A 22,422-nucleotide genomic window follows, 5' to 3' on the forward strand; every position below is an offset into this window, starting at 1 on the left:
CAGAGCGAAGGTGTCCCCGAGGGACACCGCCCTTCTCATGCTCTCTTATTTTCACCCCCGAATCCTGTGTTCATATCCACTTCAAAAAGTGGAACAGGAATCAAGCCTTGATGGCTGCTGCACTCTCTGAGGAAGTGGGAATGGACACACCATCCTCATCATCTAGACCTGGCTAAAAGAAATGAAGGCACTACTCGCTGCATTCCTTGAGATCATTCTGGCAGTAGCTACATTTAGGCAAACAGCTGTGTCATGCAGACTTCAGTGCCACAGACCTCTGTGACATTTCTTATTGCTACAGGTCAAGTTACCTCCACATTTTGTGCATTGCCTTCTGTGGGTCTCATCGCACGGCATCTAAGGGAACTTAGCCAGTTAACTCAGCTAACACCTTAGAGCTGGGAGCAGCCATGCCGAGCACTGCTCCCTGCCCAAGTCCTTCCGTGGATCTGCACTGAGTGCTAATTGTATATATAACATAGTTATCTTTAAATGTAGGTAGTTTACTGCAGGGGTGGGGGACGGGGGTAAGAAAGAGGAAAACATCATCAAAAAGAAATAGCAGGCAGTGAGTTCAAACTACAGGAGGAAAATATCTTCACATTTGGAAAAAAAAACATGTTGGCAGCTTTGAGTTCCTGAAACAAATAATGGAAACGGTAATAAAGCAAACTGCATGTCTGGAAAAAAGACAAATAACACTTAAAGACATAATAACAGCAGCCTTACCGGGTCAGACCATGGGTTCACCTGAGCCAATATTCTGTGTTCCTAGCAGATCTCTAGGGAAAGCCAGGAACAAGCCAAGCACATATGGTATGTTCCCTGTGCTGTCTCCCAACCTCCCAACTGTTTTCAGTTCAAGCAACTTCCTGAACTGCATGTCATTTCTGTGTGTTTAATAACCCCCCGCAGATTTCTCTTCCAAGTACTTATCCAGACTGTAGCATAATGTGTATACAAGAGCAACCTTAATCCTACCATTTCTGGTCTTCTGAGTGCTGGATTTTGCAACTCAATCCTCTTTCAATGTAGGTTTAAAAAAAAGATTTTTTTGTCCAGCCATGCACCTCTAATGGATTTGGATGCCATTCCCCAGCTCCAGGAATTGGTGTCTTTTCTCTTACTTACCTCTTGAATCCCTGAAGTCTGTGTGGCTTGGTGGGTAGTGTTTACAAAGCCTCTCCAGTATCTGCTTGTAGTGCATAAGCCTGTGTAAAGGTCTGAGAAGGAAGGTATTGAGAGGCAAGTAGCAGACTTTCTGTAGCTCAAAATCCCTGCAAAAGGTCTCCAGCTTGCGAGAGTTCCTGATCCCGTTCTCCAGCTCCATTAAAATCTCATTGTGCTTCCACAGGTGAATTGTCAGTTGCTTATATGCACAAAGAAAAGAGCATGTGGTAGAGCTATTAGCAATCACTGTGAGACATGACTCAGCCCAAACCTATTCCAATAAAAAAATCCAACTAGCACAGCAGTTGGGATTTTGCAAACAAAATCACTGTGCCACACAATGGTTCTGATATTCCCTCGAAAAGGAGAAATGGCATTATTCGTTTGAAATACACACCCCCGCCCCATCTGCATTCCCTGTAAAACAGAAGTATACGAGTAAACAAAACTAAGTCTGATATCAGTGAGAAATCCAGAGGCAAGGAGATGACATGAACATAGCTCATGCAAGTAGGTGCAACAGGGAGAGAGCTAGGCAACGTGAATGTAGAGCTAGGAAACAAAATGGAATCTTCTAGGAGGATGAAGGGATTTAGTTGCCCCAGTTCCCTTAGGTGCTTTTGGGGAACTGAGATGCAGGCAAATGGACTTCTTGCTTCTGCTTCCCTGTTATTAACGAGAAGTTGCATCTCCTGGGAGATCGAACAAGCGCAAAAATAGAGGAGCTGTCCGACAGAAATGGGTATGCTAGTGTTCTTCATCCTTGTATTACACCCTCTTCTCCCTAGTGCAGTCTCTAAGATGATCCCACTGGCAGCAGGGGAGTTCTGCACCAGCAAGTGAATGAGGTTTGCATGAAATATGTAACTTCATTTAGGTCCCACTACCCCAGACATTCACGATTCCCATTTAAAACAAGTCAGCAGTATTTTTTTTGAACAATTAACACAAGGGCTTCGTTTCTGTTTTGGAGAAGGTAAGCTGGTTCTTCAGGATGCACAGAGCTGCTCTGAGCTGCCAAATAAAGTCTCCCAGTACATGGTAGAATATTACCCAGCAACAAAAAGAAATGGAATGCGATGCTGAATGGACTTCAGAGGACCGTTTGGCTTAATCTAAAGCTCGTGCTTTTTGACACATTTTCAATCAACTCCCTCCCTCCTGTGATTTGTGACATCCTTACCAGAAATATACCTTCCCTACAGCCAAGCCACTTCCTCCATACACTGCATATTCATTTTACAAGCCTCTAACTCAAGCAAAAACACAGCAGACCCTCTGGACTACTACAGAGGCTGCCCATTAATTACTTGCTCTTAACCTCTTTCCTAAGTTAATTAAACAAGGAGTGTCAGCCTTTTAACAGGTCTCATGATAAATAGTAGCGTTTTAACTAACTTTATTGTTTCCAGTGCTGTTCTTTAAGTGAAACGGGGCTTCGCCTCCTTCCTCCAAGTATCTGTGCTTATCAGTGGTGGCGGTTCTCAAAGCAGAGAGAACAAAATCCTCTAACGGGAAAGGGAGAATGAAGGTGAAAGCACACTGACAGGTCTAAGTTACAGTGAGGACTGTACGCCGCCATTAAACTAGTGCCACGGAAGGACCTGCAGACGGTGAAGGACAGACAGTTTAATGTTGCAAGGTACTGAGAGCAGAAGCAGAAGCTGAGATTCCAAAAACTGAAACCAGGTGCCTACTCCTCAAGAGCAGGGATGGAGGTAGAAAAGTCCCCCCCACGTTTCTTCCAATGTCTCTGAATTGTGTCTTGAGAGGAAAAAGCAGTTCCTGCTAAGTACATTGCAGAAAGGGTAACTGCCTTTTGGTGACAAAGCTATCTGTGTTGGGGACTGTAAATCAAGATTTCTACATTCTCTTTTTTTGATTTGCTGTATAATCACTTGCACATCACTTAACCACTCTTCGTCTCTCTCTGTCCTTCTGAAAGAAAAGCCTAGTACTAACTAATGTCTCAGGAGAGCTGTAAAGATTAAACTGCCCTTTCCTCCAGCCCAGGACTCAAGGCTGCTCCATTTACTAACTGCAGAATGCCGAAGTGGCAATCACCAAGGAAAGATTTATCAGATAGTTTCGAAAGCACTTTGAGATTCACATGCCGAAGGTGCAGTGCCATGTTTTGCCACACACGGACCTGAATGCATAGTTACGTTAATAAGCTGAGCTGTGTGTTATCCATCCACGCTGTAAAAGTCTGTAGGGTTTTCACAGGCTCCCGTGCCTGCCTTCCATGCTCTTTGTTCAGTAACACAGTAACACAGAACATCAAAAATACTACTCTGGCCAGACTAAGAACAGATGCAAAGCCTGCTGAACATTACACCTAGTTTTACAGTTCACATATGCATTTTTTTTATTAGCTTGAAAGGGATCAAAGGCAATTATTCGCATTTATTCAAAAAACTTTCATCTAACTTGGCACCATGCTGCCCAAAGGTAAGTTTCCCAAATCAATAGCTGGGTTATGGTCACTACTCCTGCAATATCTTAACACTTACATTTGCATGCACAAGTAGGCACACTTGGCATTTGAAGAGTCTCTTCAGCCATACAAATTCTGATGTTTTGCCTTCTTATTTGAAAGAAAAAAGAACTGGAAATTAAATGTTCCTGGACTTCTGTGTTTGTTATTCCTATGTTTGGAGAGCGGACTGAGGAAAGGGGCTGGACAATTTAAAATCAGCTAGCAATTCTGAAATCTCAGGGCTCACCAAACACTTGATACTTTATCAAAGGAAACTTTTATAGTACAAGCTTTGATTACAATTGGCAAAAACCAGCACAAGAGGCAACATCATATGAAAATGAAAAGCACAATAATTCTAATCCCTGTCAAAGCTTAATAGTTACAGGATCATTCCTACCTTCATACTCTGAATGTTCTTTAGCATAACATCTCCGATTCTTTGGTAATCTCCTTTAATGTGAGCATTAGAGCGGCCTTCCCTGTCAGCAACAGAAATATCACACACTTCAGTCATGCAATAAAACCACATAATCACTTATAAGCACAGAAAGGAACTCAATAGCTCATTTCTCTTAAATTCCTGACCCCCATGCTCCTTTGCTCGGGAGCATGAGGCATCTTCCTGATGGACATGTAATTCCCAGGTACGGTACACCCTTCACCCAGCCTGGCTCGCCCTCCTAACAGAGAGGGCAGGCACTTAACAGAAGGATTAGACCTTTAAAGAAAATTGCTAGCATTTTTAAACACACCAGAGAAGGCTGGAAATGGCTTGAGAAAAAGGAAGACATCAAAATCCCACGACAATACGTGGGCTTAGAGCAGAAACATAATTCTTTTCAGAAACAAGGATTGCACCCCGAAACAGGACCTGTGGGTATTCCTCCTCTGAAAATCTTTCTGCTTGTGCAAGGGACAGTGGGGAAAAAAAAAAATCCGTCCAGCATCTGGGTTTGACTCATAAGTGTTACATACTGGCAGGAATTTTTTTTCAGTGTGTCACTTTTGGTATTAAAAATGCAAATGGCTCCCTCCCACCCAGCCAGCTGCACTTGGGTGGGTGCTCCATTTGGGAGAAACCCAGCTCCTGATGAAAAGATACTCCTGCTTCTAAACCCATGTGCGAGACAGGGAGGGATACCACACTCTGACTGAATCTAAACGCATCTTTTAGAAAACACAGGAGGGAAAATCATGAATATTAGAACCTAACTGTTACAGATCTGTTCCAACCAAGTTAGGTTTTCAAAAGAAAATCACTAAGGGGGGTGTGGGGAGAAGCACTGTCGCCCCTTCCCTTTCCAACTTTTAATACTGCATCCAAGTTTCCCGCAGCCTGGCTTTTTATGTGCTGTCCTCAGTTTTTAAAATTCAGTTCAACTCCCACATCTGAGTACTGGTAGACAGATCCAGTCCTGGTGCGAGCAACTGCAATTCAGCCAAAGAAATGCACTACCTTGGAAGAGGACAGAAATATAACCAAACTCCCAATGAACCCAAGGAAAACAGGACCTCTGTTTTGTGTTACTGCTCAATGGATTTGTTGTTTTTCACCCACTTGCAGTAGTTCACACTTTTAAGAAAATTCTGTGTGCAGTGAAGGAATAGGTGGACAACCAGGCGGTAAATCTCTCCATTGCTCAGCACCAGCAATTTAGCCAGAGAGGTCCCACACTCACCAACTTATAGAGGATGCAGCTGTTGTTAGGAATATACTTTTAACTGGTAAGATAAATAAAATTTTTTTATTTAAAAAAAATCCATATTATTACATGAATAGATGCATATTCCGACATATATTTTGTTTTGTGAAGTTAAACATGGTTATGCTCATGCTCTGCATGCTTTTCTAACTGGGAAACATGGAGGGCACAGCTTATGAATACTACACAGTAACGTCTCCTATTTTATCCTTCAACAGACATAGAGACTCAGCTGATAAACAAGGGATTGCTCCGTGTTCATTTGAACAATATCCAGTTTCATAGGCTGTCTTCAATTATTTCCTATTGTGTTAAGTCTCCCAGGCACTCACATGCCTATTTAAGCAAGAAAAATACAGGTCTCAACAAGATTTTTTATGTTTTTTCTGAATCCAAAGGTCATACCAGGGTAGGAAGTTGGGCTGTGTCAATGGCAACTATAATTAGCATCTCCAGTGTGGCAAAAGCACTACATTATACAAACACTGCCATAGTCAAAACATGCCCAAGGAATGGTCTATATTGCAAGGAACAGCAGAGGTATGTACGGACATTACAAGACTACAGTCTCCACATTACCTGAGGATAAAAGTCCAATTTCTCTCTCCAGGAAGCCTGTCTGTCAAGTCACCCCCCACCATGCCGTTCCCTGCCTTTCCCTCCCCCCATGTCCTATCCATCAGCTCTCTCCACTCAGATTTCCTCTGAGAGGTTGTAAATAAAACTTTCCAGCCACTAAAGCTCTGCTCAAAGTGGTGCCACTGAGGCTCTGCTCAAAGTGGTGCATATCAAAGTACCCCCGGCTGAAAACCACAACCATTTGAAGTCCAAGGCAGTAGCACCGCACCGGCAGGAAGCAAGGGAAAGTCGCCCTCCGCCCGTGCAGCCAGCACGCAGCATCCCATCCCAAATGGTTCACGCTGTGCCATTGCACACAACCCCAGAAATGTCAAAGCCAGATGAATTTGTGCTGCTGCCAGTAAACGACATGGTATTCGGTAATTATCTCTAGAAGAATTCTTGCTTTATGTGTTATTCTCTAGCTCTCTGGCATGCCTGGATCCTTTTTTATGTCTCTACATTTGATTTAATCTAATGGACTTCAGCAGCTTGGTACCCTTCCGATTTACTGCCAAGATAAATATTAAGTACATCATTACAGACTGCTATTTCTAAATAGAAATGGCCTTTCTGATCTCAAGGCTACCATACAGGTTGGCTGGAATACTCGTTGCAGATTTCTTACCTACTAGCGAGCTACTCGAAGGCTGACTCCAAGCCTACTGAAGTCATAGTGAGTGCTTCCACTGACTTTGTGAACTTCAGCTAATATTTAGTGCTGTTGTTCACCGAACAGTCAGGTCCTTATTTCCTAAAAGTTGAGCCCCTGGCCCCTCCTCAGCACAGCCAGCACTGACTGCTTGCACAGCATCTCATCACATCAATCACATGCAAAGCATCAGGAACATTCCCCTTCATTGGCTTTGGCGACAGACTGGTCCAGGGTTTTTTTTTTTAAACAGTTTGAGGGCTTTCAGATCTTACTCTGCATCTTGGCAGAGTGACAAAGAGGGAGAGAAGGGGGTTCCCCAAAAGCAACAGCCTCTCTCCAGCTGCTGGCTGAACAGTGAAGAGCTGAATCGTACCTGAGCCCTCAGCCCAGGCCAAGAGAGATAACCTGTGCTGCAGGCAGATGCGTACTGCTGGAAGAAAGAAAACCCTAAGAAAATCAGGACATGTGATGGCCAGATATTGTTTCCTGTTCCAGCCATTCTCCCTGCTTTGGCTCTCTATTTCCATGCAAACGCCGCCTCTCACAACAGAGATGATTTTCCCACTGGGGACAGTGCATACGTGTGTGGACTGTGATGCGGAGCAGAGGGGCAGGGAAAGCTGAAGCCAGGCATAGGGGAACACGGCGGCATCACATCTGCCTCCTCAACCTCATCCTCCACTCCCCCCAGCTCTCTGCCGGGACTCCACAGTAACCCCTACACTACACTGCCCTCTTCCCCAGCTCCTCAACATGCAAATCCCAAGTTGTCGTGGCTTAACTAAATCCAAAACGCAGCACTATGCCAGCTAGAAGGAAGAAAATTAACTCTGTCCCAGCCAAAACCAGGACACAAGTAAACAAGAACAAAAGAAACCCCAAGAGAAAAGCATCCAAATACACAGAATATTAAAATAAAAGCCAAACACCTGATCCATCAGATGGTGTCTTACTGCTTCAACAGCCCAAAGCCCAGCAGCAAAGAAGAGAGCTCTCCCTGCCATGTATGTTTTGAACAACACCACTCAGCTTGCTGGAGGTGGGGAAGAAGCTGCTCATTTGTTTTGCATCAATGGCTAAATTGTTCTTCTTACTCCTCGTTTTCACGGGTCACTGTTTGAACACGGTATCTATCTGTCAGTGACAAGGGACAGAGCTTAGGGACTAGGTTCTTATAAATTTTCATCAGGAGCTGATTTATGACCCCCAGCTCCATAGAAGATGTAGGAGCTGCTTTCCCCACACATAATGTGCCATCACTCCCCTGACATAGATTGTGTGGGGAGGTCTAAAGCCGCTGAAAATCATGCTGAACAGTGGAGATTTTATGATTCTATGAATAGTGGACTTATTATTCTATAATAAGCTCATTTCACATTTTTCTCCAAATAGTCCCTTCCTTTTTACAGTAATGAAAGTACACAATTGCAAGCAAAGAGGAGGAGACTGACTTTTACACCTGATAGGAAACTCAGACACTACCTTACGTATTACTAAAAATGGCCACCGGCTTGACTTAGAGGGACTATGCAAGGACCTATGTTGGATTTTCAAATTACATAAACTTCTCAGTGTACATCATTGAAAAATGAATGGAAAGAAATCTCAAGTCAGCCTGTACTATCCTCAGTCATCCAGGAACGGTAGTAGAAGGAACTGAAATTTGATGGGGATGGTGGGAAGGCAAAGAAGGAGAGAAAGATATCTCAATAGAGACTTTTTTTTTTCCCAGGTGAACATAAAAGACTTTGATTACAGCCCTTCAATTTCAGAAAAGAAAAAAAAAAAATTGTAGCAAATTATATTAACAGTGTGTCACCTTCTGTTATGTGCTCTGGAACAGCATCTCTCTCCTTGATACTATAGCTTGTCTTTAAGCACTTAAGACACTTTTGACTTTTTAAGAGTATTATTAACGAAATGTCTAATATTAAGAAATACCTTAAACATTCCCCATTACAACTGCCTTTTAAATAAGAGGAACATTTTGTAACTGCAAAAGAAGAGTTGATGAAAGCAAAACACCCTCTTCCTTGCTCACACCCTGCTATTACACAGTGCCTCTTATCACCCTGCCCATCGCAGCCGATGCTGCAGCTGTCCTTTCCGGCAGCAAGCGGTGCACGAGACACTGCTCAGAGCATAAGCAACATACTGCTGGAGCCAACAGAGCTTCCCAGAGTCCCACCAAGCCTTCGGGGAGCGTGCACACATTTAAAGACTTTGGGCTGGCTATCCTTGTTGTGGGAGAAACCCAATCCACAGCAAGCATGCCTCATCAGTAATGCTTTTAAACAGTAAGAGATCAGAGCAAGTAACACCATCGCGTGGAAATCTATTGAAAAAACAACAACATTTTATACCTTGCTGTGGTAGCTCCTCAGAGGTGATCCTGGGCGCATCCCGCCTGGGAGAGCCGCAGAGATGAATGTAACGTGGCTCTGGGTGTTACTGATGGATCCCGGACAAGGTATTTCTCTCCCACCATTGCAAATTCATCTGGGTGTAGCATGGCTCTAATCCTCAGAAGTACCCAAAAGTGACTTCAGCAATGCAAACTGTCCTCTCAAAAGTGAGCGCAATGCACTGGCACCAAGCCCCTCTTAAAGTCTTTGTCTCAGGAATCCACGCTGCGTGACTCTGAGGTTTATACTACAAACACATACTTCATTTCTGTACACAGGACAGAGACTTTCAAAACTGTCCTCTTCATCCCTCTTCACCAGGCACGCAGAACCAGCTGAATAGTCAGCACTCGTGCATTTGAGAAGGCAGATAATGACTGCTGTCTTGTTTATAGAAACTGTTTATCAGGCTGTTCTTCCTGACCGCAAGTACTACTTCCCAAACAAAAAATGGTTAATAAAGCAACATTTAGCTCATCTTCCTACACCTCCATGAGTGCTTTTTATTACAGGTTTTCAAACTGGCTTCCACTAATCCTGATTGAGCCTTCTCCTTTCATATGCTAAGATCTAAGAGCTTTTTCTTGCAAATTACCAGTCGCACATTTCTCAGGCACATCTGGTAGTACTGAGTAGCAGCTTTCCTCAGAAGTGCCTGTGAACTGGGAGCCAAATTGCTGGCTTCCCTGGGAGAAGGTAAGTCTGCCTGCATTTCTGGAAAGTACGTAATGCTTTTTCTTCCTAGCACATGGATAAGGCCCAAAATGCAGATTCACCCTACCTGATACGGCTTCCTAGGGCAGAAATGGCTATCCTGGCTTCCCCTAGCATTGCTCTCTGCAGTGCTTAGCAGTCGACCAAGGGGGGAAATTTATGGCTCTCCATTTGCCACCTTCCATTAGAATTTACAAAAACATTTGGAAACTTGTAATACAAACATTTAAAGGGGTGTGGGGAGATGAGCTCAATTTTTTTGGCTGGAAAATGGTGCTTGCGGCCCAAATGAATAGCCTATTAAACAGCTTAGATAAATGAAGGAGCAAAACCTAACTGACTTCTCAGATTCAACTGGCCAGATGTTAATGGAGCATGTCACGCTCTGCCTGCACTGCCTACCTCTCTTCCTCCTTGCCATAAAATCTCTCAGGCCCTGGGAAACAGGAGCCAGCTTTAAGTCACTGAGATATTCTTCCCATATTTCCTCCCAGCAGAAAGGGTTGGGAACTGCTGGCCTTGCACCTAAAGCCCTGCTGAGGAGCAACCTGGAGGAGTCCTGGTAGCCAGGACCAGGACCTGGGTGCCCAGGTACGGGACGTACGTCTCCTGGCCCCTGCTAACGGGACAGCCTGACGTGCACTGTTCTCTCTCACACCTCAAGCAGCTTCCTGCTCATTTTCCCTCTTCCTCCCTTGTAGTGTGAGAGGGCAGAGCCCCACGCCTGCCTGCTACCTGCCTGCATCCACCAAAGGTCATCCTTCCTCTCCTCGAACCACAGGGCCTCTAGAGGGGTGTTTTCACTTGGTCCCAGGAACATGGTCAGTCTCGTGAACAGAGGGCTCAGCACAGCTGGGGCAACCGATGGGAGTTATGGGCTGCTTCACTGACCCAGCAACAGCACAAGCTGGGCAGAAACATCGACCAGAGCATGGCATGACTGATCTTAGGATGCTGTGCAATGAAAACACTGTGAATCTGCTCAGTTTCATGGCCAGAAAGAAACTCTGGCTGTGAAAAATGCAGCAACTTCCTATATTCCGCAGTTGGCTATTGGCGCCAGCATCAATTCACGTCTTGTTAAAAACTTTCTCACTATGCACTAGACACTGAGATGTGCTGCTCTTAGGAAATGCAGTACTAAAGAGAAAAATGGGTGAATTGTGTAAAGAAACAAATCAGACCTGCCAGAATCTATAACTGGGTCAAAAGGATACCAGCCCTTAAGATGTTCAGTAGCAAACAGCCTGCCTCTGATGGCAGATTCAAACAGTTCAGAAGCCTTCAAGCAAGCCAGAAATGCTTTTAATAATGTGCACAACCTGAGCTTCCTTGAGCCAAATACTGAAAGTCAATAGAGGTGTTAACAAATTAAAAGCACAGAGCCATCTAACAATCGTTACGTGCGATCCATCCCTGGCCTTGCCCTCCTTGCAGCTCTTTTGCAGAGCATCAGCTTCAACGCGAAGCTTCAAGTCCTAAGAGACCAGGGAATGGCCTCCCGTAAGACCTTCCAACATGCAGCATGAAGGTTTGAAGCAAACCTTAGACAAACACACTGATGTCTAGGCAGAGGGAGCAGGCTGAACTGCACTTTAAGTTGATAAAACCCAGCATCCTGCTCACTAGGGGAACACAGATGACTGGTGGCGGGAGGCTCTTCCTCTCAGACAAGCTCCCACAACACACCAGGGTAGCTAAGGGCTTCCAGGGGCTTGATGAAGCCCACAACCCTTTCATTCAAAGGCCCTTTTTTCGTAAGACACGTCACCCTCTGACGAACGGCAGAGCACGCTCATGTCTCAGGACAAGCGTCTCACCTTCCTCCCCCCTCCACCTGCCTGGAAATTTAAAAGAGCTGACAGAGAAGATTCAGATTTAAATGAGCTGGCTGGAATCCTGCCCGCACCTGCCTGCAGCTGGGCCCGCGAGCAGCGACGCAGCGGCTGTAGAGGCTGGGCAGCGCCCTGCTCTGCGGTGGTGAACACAGCCAGAGCCCGCCAGCTTAAAACCACCCGGGGCCAAAGGCACGGGTACAATCATGGCAGTAGGGACGTTGAGCTGAGCGACCTTGACCACGCTGCTGAAGAAATTCCCTACCAATCCGCCACCAGCTGCTTCTTCTACGTGCTGAGGGGCTGTTTGATTTTGTCACTCACTGTTTAATTAAACAGAAATCTCTATAGGATAGAGTTTACTGCTTGCGGCTTATCTCGGCGTCTGTGGCATTATATAAAAACACCAACACCTCCAAAATAGCACCTGCCAGCAAATCCGCCTCCCTTCCTCAGGCACGTATTCAAATCTTCCAGAACTTGAAAAACAAACACCGTCTACAACAGTGGTATTACATTAGGTAAATGCATGCTGTTGGTTGCAACTGGATGCAGACCAGGGGCAGGAACGTGACTGCATTTCTGTCAAATGAATCAGAGCCGCTGACAAGAGAATTCCCAGTTGCTTTACACTAACTGGAAGGACATGCAATAGCTGAGCTGACAAAGTCAGAATGAGGTGCCCAGCTGGGACACAGTTACCTCAGCAGAATATTTTTTAACAAATTTGGATTGCAAAGTAACCTTGTAGCAGATCAGCACTTTATATCATAGAGTAGCTGCAGCTTAAATACAATATTAGGAGCCTTAAGCTGAGGTTTACCACTCTGTGAAACCATAGCCCTGGGACACCAGGGAAAGCTGGAAAGCAAAAGGCTTACTGAGGTCTAAAAAAAGCTAACTTGGAGAAACAAAATAAAATAATGGAAATTCTAAAAGCCTAAACATTCTTTTTTTCTTTTAACATACCTCCTTACTACAATGCCACCTTTCCACAGCAGGCTGTTACTGCAGCATCATCCAAGTTTTGAAAAACATCACACCTGAACAGGAGGTTGGCATCTACCTGTAATGCCCCCAGCAACTGGAAGGATATAGGGGGAAACTCTATTTCAACATGTGCCCCAGGAATCAGCACCCAGCAAGCTCACTATATTAGACTGGTCTGATAGAGAGCAGAACTTGCCCCTTTACTAACTGTATAAATTTTCCTTTTCTCACCATTCATGCTTAACCCCAGCCAGTTGGGGATTAACCCCAACTATGGTTAATCCTACACCATGGTTGGAGAAACAATCACTATTTTATAACATTTGAAAGAGCCTTTTTGGAGTACCTGCAATAAATGTTCCTTACTGGAAAGCAATTAACACCAGTAAGAATCCCAGCTGGATTAAAACAGTAGCAGCCCAATGAAAAAAGGCAGATCCAGGCAGAGTTGCTGTGCAGCACGCTGCCTTAGGAGTAACCTCATGTCAACCATCAGCCACCGAGTGCTGGGTGAGGATTTCGGCTCTAAGAGGCAGTATCGCATTCCCCTCTCCCCAGAACACCCACTAATTCTGGAACAGTGGAGGGTGGGTTTGGATAGCACTAGTCCACAATGTGTTGTGCTCTCATTCAACGACCTCGCTCATCACATCACAAGAGCTAAACTCACACGCTCTAAGACTGTGTTTTGCTTTTGTTTTGATTAATTAGTTAAAAGAGGCATTAAACTGATTAGCACTCATCAGGTCTGCCTGCTCTGCTTTCATGTGATTTTCCATTGTCACTTTTCTAACCGAGAAGGAAAAGCACCCAGCACCAAAGATAAGCTACCAAAAAATGTCTACACAGAGCAAGACAATCTCATCCAGACAGGTCTAATCGGAGCGAGGAGAGGGCTTTTGTGTGCTGCCTCTGCTCGGGTATCAGTCGTCAAATGAACTAAGAGTCCTGCCAGGGAAGAATTACTCACTTCATAGCTATTTCACAAAAATGCCATGTTTTACTGTCACTATTATGCTAAGGACAGATAATTTTTAAGCCCATTGTCCTCTTCCAACAGTCTGTCAATTTGTAAAGCGCACTGTAGACCCTTAGAGTGTCAAAGCTGCAGTGCTGCAGAATGGGAAGCTGATCTCTGAAATGCCCCCCAGCCTACACCTATTTGACAGAAACAGGAGTTGGTCCTTCGCTGCTCCTTCTTTATTACTGATAAGCCTTGCTTGCAGCATGTTTTTCAGAGGAGAATACCATATAGAATCACTGACATTTGGCAAGAGAAAGCTTCATGCAGAATTATGATCTCATTTGCATATACTTGTACCTGAGATATCCAAACAACAGAGTTTGTCAAGTAAACATGAACAAAGCATGATTCAATATATCCAGCCTGTTAATAACCAACATCTGTGATTTTCACAAATGAATCACTATAGTAGATCACAAAGAGTTCGCAAAAAGGGAATGCAGAAATGCTAAATGGCATGAAATAACACAGCTAAATAACAAACAACAATCTTACCACAGAGCAAGTCTCTGCTCAATTTCCTTGAGAAAACCAGTGTGAAATTTGTGCAAAGGTTCGAAGTTGGAGAAAATGAGATTTTTCAGTGTTTCAGGCATGCAATCCTCTTTACTCACTGCACTCTGAAACCACTACAAAGAAAAAAGAAGCAAAATTATCAGGGGGCAGAATGCAGGTATGATCATTTGCTGCCTTTATACACCTAATGCAAATACACCTAACTCAGTAAGGACCTTATTTATTTGGCACTAGGAACACAACCCAGGCTACCTCTGACACTCCTACATGCTGAACTGGTGCTCTCATCAGCGGTCAGGCCCTGCATAGTTAAAAAAGAAACTCCCTTCCCCTTTGCCATCACTGACCAAATCTTGAAAATTCTTTTCAAGCCCAAACTGGTTGGTCAATACAAACTGCATTTGCAAATGCCAGAGGTGCAAGAGAAAGACTATTGCAATACTTGCAACACCTGCAAATGTTCCAGTAAAAATGAAGAATATGCTCGGCATTTTCTTTTGCCGAGTTCTGTCTGAAATCCCTTTGACAGGAGTTGGTACAGTAAGCACTCAAGCCCATGTTGCTGTGTGCAGATAGAGAACATCATGCACTTTGCAAAGTGAACAAGTAGAAGGACCGTACTTTGCACTTCCAAGTAGCAGAAAATAGGAGGGTCAGTGCCAAACACTGTTAAGACTGCAATGGGCTCCTGCTCAGTTTTGCTCCATATTCTTTTTATTTCACCTTAATAGACCTATGGGTGACATAAAACCACAGGACTAGGGGGCTTGCCAAGGCACAGACTATTATCTTCCACATGATAACACTAGTCCCTCCTCGCTGCCCTGAGGGGTTCCAGCTATCTATGGCTAAATTCCAGCAGCGCCTACAAAGCTGTTGGGACCATAGCCTTGACTGACACTGCATCAGCTGGCGCTGACGCAGACCTGGGATAAAGACAGACCTCCCCCAAGCCTCCCTCTCCCCTGCCTTATCTCTGCACTGAGCAGAGCTAAGGTTGAAGAACTGCACACCTGCCAAGACTCTAAATTCATGCATGACACTCATTCCTTCTACCTCTTCCAATGATGCTGGCTACTTGTTCACTCTCAGTGGCCTCCTGGGCCAGACACCTGTGAGGCACAGCTGATGGGCCTGATGATTAGCTTAGAGCTAGTTGTATGCCTCTTGGTGACAAATTCAAATTTACCTACCGCAAGAATAAAGGCCAGGGTGGGAAACAGGCTTTAGCTCTGAAGAGCTAAAACTTTCTCTTTCTGCAGCTACTGGGTGAAATAGAAGATGGAAACAGCACTTCTGCTGTTGAGACTGCAGCAATGACCACCGTCCCACAGAACCTGGCCTCCTCCCTCGTAGGCCTGGCTTCTCAGAAAGCCAGGGTAGTAGGCAGTGGAGCCACAGCTATCTTGCTGCCTGCAACAACCATGCTGCTCCAGCCTATGTTGGCTATGTCTAAGCTGGCATCAGATCAACTCCATCTGCCATGTGGGCTCCTGGAACAGACGAGAAGCTGGGGAGAAGGTGTCTCCCCCTGGTTCCCAGCCGGTACCAACAGACTCTTCCCTGCAGCATGTCCTCCCTACCACAACACTCAGTGCAGGAGGTGGCAAAGCACCTCACAGAGTTTCACACACACCGGGCAGTTAAAGAGCTGGGAGGTCTGGAGCTGGCAGCCCTGCTGAAATACCACGAGAGGTTTTGGATCCAGTGCGCTTTTACAGACGATTGTTATTTAAGGCCAAATCTTGCGCACATTACTCTTGGAAGTTAAACAAGGCTGTTTGTGTGTGTGCAAAAAAGGCACTTATTTGCCTTGGTGATTTTAACAATCACACTCTGATCAGGTGCTACAGATTAATGACCCGTTTAACAGACAGTTTCACTTACTGAAAAATCAGAATAATTCAAATAGGTACTCCACAGTATTTCGTGTTAAATGGAGGGCATTTAATCCAGGAGAAAACATTTATATGTCCCCCTAGGGAGCTATTTCAGTTTTAAGAGAAGTCATTGAAAACCCACAGGCATTTTTAGTAATTACAACCACAAAGTATAAGAGCAAGGAAAAATAACTGAACTGTGTCCCCAGTTCCTCAACTGATACAGTTTCGTAGTGCATGTTACTAACCACAGTGCAAATCTCTACTTTCTGCTTTTTGTGTTATTTCCTCCCTAGAGCTGTACTCCTGTGCTCTGCAGAGAATACCTACAGTGCAGACTATAAAAGTAGCATGGAACAGCTAAGATGTTAAATGGAGCAGATGAAATGCTGACTAGAGCTTCACGTGTTTCATGAGTAATGGTCGAGTAAACATACCGATGTGATGACTTCAAGGTCCTTCAGGTATGTTCGTTCTGTGGTCGCTACTTCTTTAGCAATGAAGTAAGCCTTCTCAGTTGGGAATCTCTGCAAATTGCAAACATATTAGGTTTTCATCTGCTTTTATGGACCTGCTTTCTGTAGGAAAAAACTGCCGACAACAATCACCAAGAGAGTTACCAACTAGTGACCCTTGCTTGTGGTTACTGTGACTCATGCTTGAATGTTCTTAAGCCCTGAAGCCCTGAAAACAATCCTTCCTTGCAAACACAAAAGAACAAGCACTTTCTATGGGTTCTTGAGAGACTTTTTTCCTGCTGAGGTGATTTCTACAGCTCTGGGGTGCTGATGTTCCTTTCAGCTTATTCCACACATCTGGAGCAGGACATATTCTGAAGTTCACAAAGAAATCCTCTGCAGGCTAGAGAACCATTTGAATCAAATTTGACAAATGTCAAATTTGACAAAGTGGCAAAAATTAGTGTCCGATTATTATAAGTTTCATTGTCAGGGTAAGAATCCACAGTAAAAATACTCTCAAAAAAAAAAATCCGTAAGATTTTCCTAGTGCGGCTAGACAACCTAACAGTGGGAGAGAGGAAGAATTTTAGGGTAAGATACAGATTTCAAATTTCAGGTAAAAACCCCCAAATCCTCCTGTGTTGTCCAAGAGGCAAAAGTGGTTTTGACCTCTTAATTCTGAAGAGCCAAAGCATCCCAATTGGTCTTGGTCTGTGTTGCTCAGGAAGCAAAAAGGAAGAGCAAAACATCCATAAATCCTTTGCTTCTATATTTCCTCCCTGAAGATCAGCGATGCAGAGGATGCACTACAATGGGATGCGAGGGGAGACTGCACAGGCATTTCCTAGGCAGCATACAACCCCATAGGAACCATCATCAGCTGGTATAAGCTACAGCAGTCACTGGCTGCTTTAACTTGGACTGGCACAGAGAATTGTCAGTCTATTAACTGATTCTTGGCTTTTCTTCTTCTCAAATTTCTCTCACATATCTTGCTAACTAACTACACACAGTGGGAAAGGAGATCTTCCTTACACATGTTCCCACTTTCCAGCAAAGCCATCTGAGTTCCTGACTTCTTCCTGAGATGCTCCCAGCTCAGGAGAAAAAGCAGGCGACAGAAGGACAAGAGCAACTCCCTCTCGCCCCGCAGCACAGGAGGGACGAGCCAGCAGACACCCAGAACACCCTGGCTCAGACAGAATCACTTCTGTCTTCAAAAAGCAGTTTTGGATGTGATGCTCCCTTATGGCTTTGCTGCAATGATGGGGCTGAGCCAAACACTCCCAGCTGAATGCTGCAGGCTGTGGCTCAAAGCGAGCATTTCTACTCCCCCAACCAAATTCTCCTAGTGGTGCTCCCAGCAGAAACAGACTGGAGAGCCTGGGTTGGACACTCCTGCACAGGCTGAACGCTGTTTCTTCTCTTTCTGTCACTTGGAAATTCTCCCTCCAATAACACATTGGAGTTGACCGTTTTGTTACAACAAACTACCGAACTCCACTCCTTAAAACCAAGGTAGATTTACAGGAGACCCTCTCAAAACATGCTCTTAAGGTTGCAATCAACAGGACTGGCCCAGATTTATCCCACATTAACCCTAGGGACACAGAGCTACCTATCTTCTCTCTGCTGCTTAAAGACAAGCTGGGGCCCAACTCCTGCACCCCTGTTCAGGAGGATGGATCCAGGGCACTGAGCCCTCAGCTACAGCAGTTCTGTGGTTCTGGCCTGACCCGCTCCAAACTGTGAGTTTGGCCTCAGGAGCACAGGGATGCTCTTGGACACGCCATGACTGAGGACAGCAGATATCAGGTGACCCAAGTCAAGTTATCTGTGTGGATTAATGATGAGGAAGCTGCAGGGGGTCTAGGTATTAGTCACTTTGACAAACAGCAGTAGTTGCAATGCAACATGGAGAAGAGAGCCAAGGCCAAGTGCCTCTGCCTTACCTTTCTTTTGACCTCTTCCTCATCGTCAGTCCTGATGCATGTTGGGTCATTCAGCAAAGGGCTGATCAATGGAGATGACTGCTTGGCATCAGGGCTCAAGTTTGGAGATAAAGACATATTTGCCACCGATGGTCCTCCTTGGGAATTGATGGAAAGCTCTGAAAGGTGAGGGCTGCCAGTCAGAGAACCTGCTAAAAAATGGTAAAAAGAGAAATCAGTTAGGACAGGCTCTCTCTAGGAAATACCAAAAAGAGTTACAACCTTAAGTTGCAGCATGTGAAATTACACTACAAGCCACAGCCATCAGCATCCTCAAACTAGTCCAAATGGACTTGAAGCTAGAGGAACTGCATCCACTTGCATTAACCAAGGGACTGGTTCTTTTAGCTGATGAAACTTGCTGAAATCAGCATCTCTGTAGGGAAGGGATCAAGGCATATATGACTGAGCTGCAATATTTACTGCTAAACTTCATATTAATACCAATTTTTTCACGATTGTAATCCACTCTATGAAAGAGAATAAATACAACAGTAAGGGAGTCACCCTAGGAGTGCCATTCTTTCTAGCAAAGTAGAACTTCAAAGACTCAAATCAGTACTTCATAGGGAGCTACAGGACACAAGTTAGAACAAATTTATCTAGTGGAAGTCTAGAGAAAAAGAAACAATGACTTTCTACAGCAGTGTTGCTGCTAAGACCAGTCAGATCTAACATGAAAGGAGAAAACTACTATTTCCCCAATTTCTACACACAACACAAGTATGTATATTATACCTTGTAGGTCTTTCCATGCTCCTCTGATTGTTTGGGATGGAAATGCTAGCATTACATTTACATAAGAAAAGCAATAGTTTTAATGCACAAAGCATGACAACTTCAGATTATCACAGATATATAGTCCCATTTAATTTTGGATTAAAAATATTAAAGGATTCAACAATTAATTACACTTCCATGGATTCATATACACTACATTAAATATTACTGAAATTAGCATTTTGTCTTCTGGGAGGCAGCCAGACTACTGACTGCACAAAGGAAAGAGTTTGCCAAAAATGCCCAGTGTTCTCCCAGTTATCCCCTCCTCCAAACCTCTAAAAATCTAAACCTGTTTTAGAAGATGGATCTGTCATGTGGAAGAATATTTACAGTCTGTATCATTTTGGCATCATACATTAAAATCCAATGAAAAAAACGTGACAAGCTCTTGATTACCACCGCTAATAGGCTGTCTAGGATTAAATGTAAAACACATACATCACCGTATATAATTAAAGTCAAATACATTTTACTATCATGTATTTATGTCCTCCCTAGATTATGATAGGTAAATGTTCCTGTTGCTACAACACAGCTGAGATATTCCAGTAAACAGAGGCACCAATAAATATAATTAGGCCAGTAGGAAAACCTATTTATTTTCTGGAAGAACTCAAGATTTATTGCTAGAACACAAATGTTTTCCAGTTCCAAACCAGTTCATGTTTATATGTTATTCCTTTGAAAAGAGAAGGAAAAAAACAATACAGTTATCAGTTTACGTAATCATGACAGTTATGTAGCCTATTATAAATTGAAGTCAAAGCAGTATTTGTCTGAAATAAAGGTCTGTATTATTACAGCTAGCAAGAAAGGATTTACCAACAGTTTCACACTAAATCAATGTTCAGTGAAATTTGAGAAAATGCCACAGCTTGTTACACAAATGTCAATTTTATTGACACTAGCACACAACTGTATACAGTGTTTTAAAAAGAAATGGAATTCATCATTGAGAAATAGTGAAACAGATTAATAGCAAGGTTGTAAGGTTAAAAGTACTTAACTCTACATTACAAAAGACATAAGAAAAGTGATATAACCTCAAACGTGGAAACAAAGAAATTCTGGCACTATGCCTGTCATACGACAGCAAATAAATGATTTGCACCTCTGTGAGAAGTTCACAGGCATTATAGTCTAAAAGTTAAATAGCACCTATCTGTGATAGATAGATATAGATACAGTGACATATCCACCTACCTATTTATGATCCTAGATCTAACTTCTGATGTACTGGAATTTTTGTCAGTACAACTTAAGTATTTTAAACTATAAAATATCAAATGGATAATGAATTAAAAAGACTTCCTAAACTAGGCTTGGAAGACATGACTTGGGAAAAGTATTATGGAAAGTATCACAAAAAAACGTGCCTGGTGGCTCACTGCATTGAGTATACACCCCACTGATTAAAGACTTGCACACCAATACATCACCGACATTTACAAAGTTATTTTGCAGCAAGTTGAAATGCTACATCGTCCTTTTTGGTACCAATGTGGACATGAGCAGTGACCAAATCCAACCACCACCACCTACAAGCAAGAGCTCCATTAGACCCCATCTGCCAATATGCTGAACAAGTGAAAATTAAAGCTAGGTGTAAGAAAGTGGCTACATTACAAAAGGGCCTCAAAATGCTGTTATGTTAGCACATTTTGGGGCCTAATTACAACCAGTGTAGCTATAAAGATCAACACACTGGATGTTATTCTGGTAAAGGTGGGAAACAAACTCTTTCTGCTGTGAGGAAGTCAGTAAGTCATGAAGAAATGAAAATGAAAGGTCTTCTCTCCCCCATCACCAATCAATCAGGACATGTGTCATGCCGATGGGTCATGGCAATGTTGCGAAGTGACTTTCTCTTTTTCATGGAGGTGAGGAACAAATAACCTGCATTAACCAAATCATCTTTTCGCAATGTTTCATCTGACCTCCTGCCATGGAACAGTATATTCATAAAGGCTCTACTCATCAACTACATACTGCAGAATATAAACAGAAGCAAAAGGGAGAAGACCAATCTTATTTACAAGGTACTGAAATTCCTCATGTTTTACCCTAAAGGATTCATTGATTGACAGGCAATTATTAGCACGTCTGTTGCCAGTTATCAAGTGGTACTGCACAGCACCTTGGAGGCCTAAAAGGTTTGTGGCTGGTAACATGGAATTGGCTTTGCTCGTACTTCAAGTCATTTTTATTTAGATTCAGACTTGGGCCATCTTTCAAATATAATAGAGCCAAGTACAAGAGACAAGTACAAAAGGATGTTTATCTAAGGATTGCTTGAGCACATACTAAAATTATATCCTTGGTGGAGTGGGCAGGAATTAAGCCTGTGCTTCAGTTCTTTTCTGAGCTTGGTGTTTAAGAAGAGAAACAAACACTGGTTGATGACAGTAGCAAATAATGAGAATGCACTTTATCACGGTATGCCAGATTAGCCAGCCCATCAGTGCGAAAATACCTGGAATGGTTCTTAGTTCCACTGAACTAGTTTACTCCCCTGACATTAGGGAAAGGTGCTGCAGTAGGAAAGGTGACAGAAAAAGTAAACCTTGACTGAAAGCTAACTTGACAAAAAAAATCTACAAAACAACAGTAGTGTTTTTTACATGGCCACAGGACATAAAAACATGGGTTAGCATCCTAGCTTTACATGTGTCTCAAATCACTCACCATCAACATACACGTTCTATGCGCTAAGTAAAATGAAGGCAGTGGTTAAAATTGAATGCTTAAAAGCTATACCTCTGTGAAAACACATATCGCAGTTGCTTGCTGCAATTTGGTGGTGGGAATGCACGGGAGTGACGGCAAGCTGTGGGTGCCCAGCAAGAGAGGTGCAGGCTGGGCTCTGCACTTGGCTGGCTGGCTGTGATCCATCCCACCAGCAGTATCTGCTTTACTCTAGGCTCCCATCATGCACAAATGTTAACCCATAGGTTGGCGCCTATGGAGACGGGCTGGCTGAGCCATACTGCTTTAAAACATGCCCGCTACCAGGGATAAACCAGCTCAAATCAGTACTTTTTAGCTGATGAAGAAAGTCCCTCCCGGAGGTCAGTTCAAATCATAGGTGAGCTGAACTGTGTGCTGCCTCTTTCTTTGTTGACTACATAGACAGCATATGACCTGAAATCCCCAGTTAGAGACTTTGACATAACATGTGAGGGCTCCCCTCTTTGT

At 43.7% G+C, this 22,422-nt stretch overlaps 1 protein-coding gene across 5 annotated transcripts in view; it reads right to left on the bottom strand.

Moving 5' to 3' along the window:
* FARP1 (FERM, ARH/RhoGEF and pleckstrin domain protein 1) overlaps positions 1 to 22,422 on the bottom strand; it is a 172,761-nt gene that overhangs the window by 13,582 nt on the left and 136,757 nt on the right. For 3 of the 5 annotated variants that reach the window (XM_075716494.1, XM_075715057.1, XM_075713595.1), the window contains exons 13-17: positions 18,406 to 18,593; positions 16,430 to 16,519; positions 14,092 to 14,225; positions 4,050 to 4,131; positions 1,132 to 1,369 (exon numbers count right to left, since the gene is read on the bottom strand). In XM_075716494.1, coding sequence (XP_075572609.1) covers positions 1,132 to 1,369; positions 4,050 to 4,131; positions 14,092 to 14,225; positions 16,430 to 16,519; positions 18,406 to 18,593 — 732 coding nt within the window. Of the gene's footprint in view, positions 1 to 1,131; positions 1,370 to 4,049; positions 4,132 to 14,091; positions 14,226 to 16,429; positions 16,520 to 18,405; positions 18,597 to 22,422 lie in introns of all 5 variants that reach the window. The other 2 variants (XM_075715744.1, XM_075714336.1) reach the window with 1 other exon arrangement.

The sequence above is a fragment of the Pelecanus crispus genome, chromosome 1, assembly GCF_030463565.1.
Source record: "Pelecanus crispus isolate bPelCri1 chromosome 1, bPelCri1.pri, whole genome shotgun sequence".
Classification (NCBI taxonomy): Eukaryota; Metazoa; Chordata; class Aves; order Pelecaniformes; family Pelecanidae; genus Pelecanus; species Pelecanus crispus.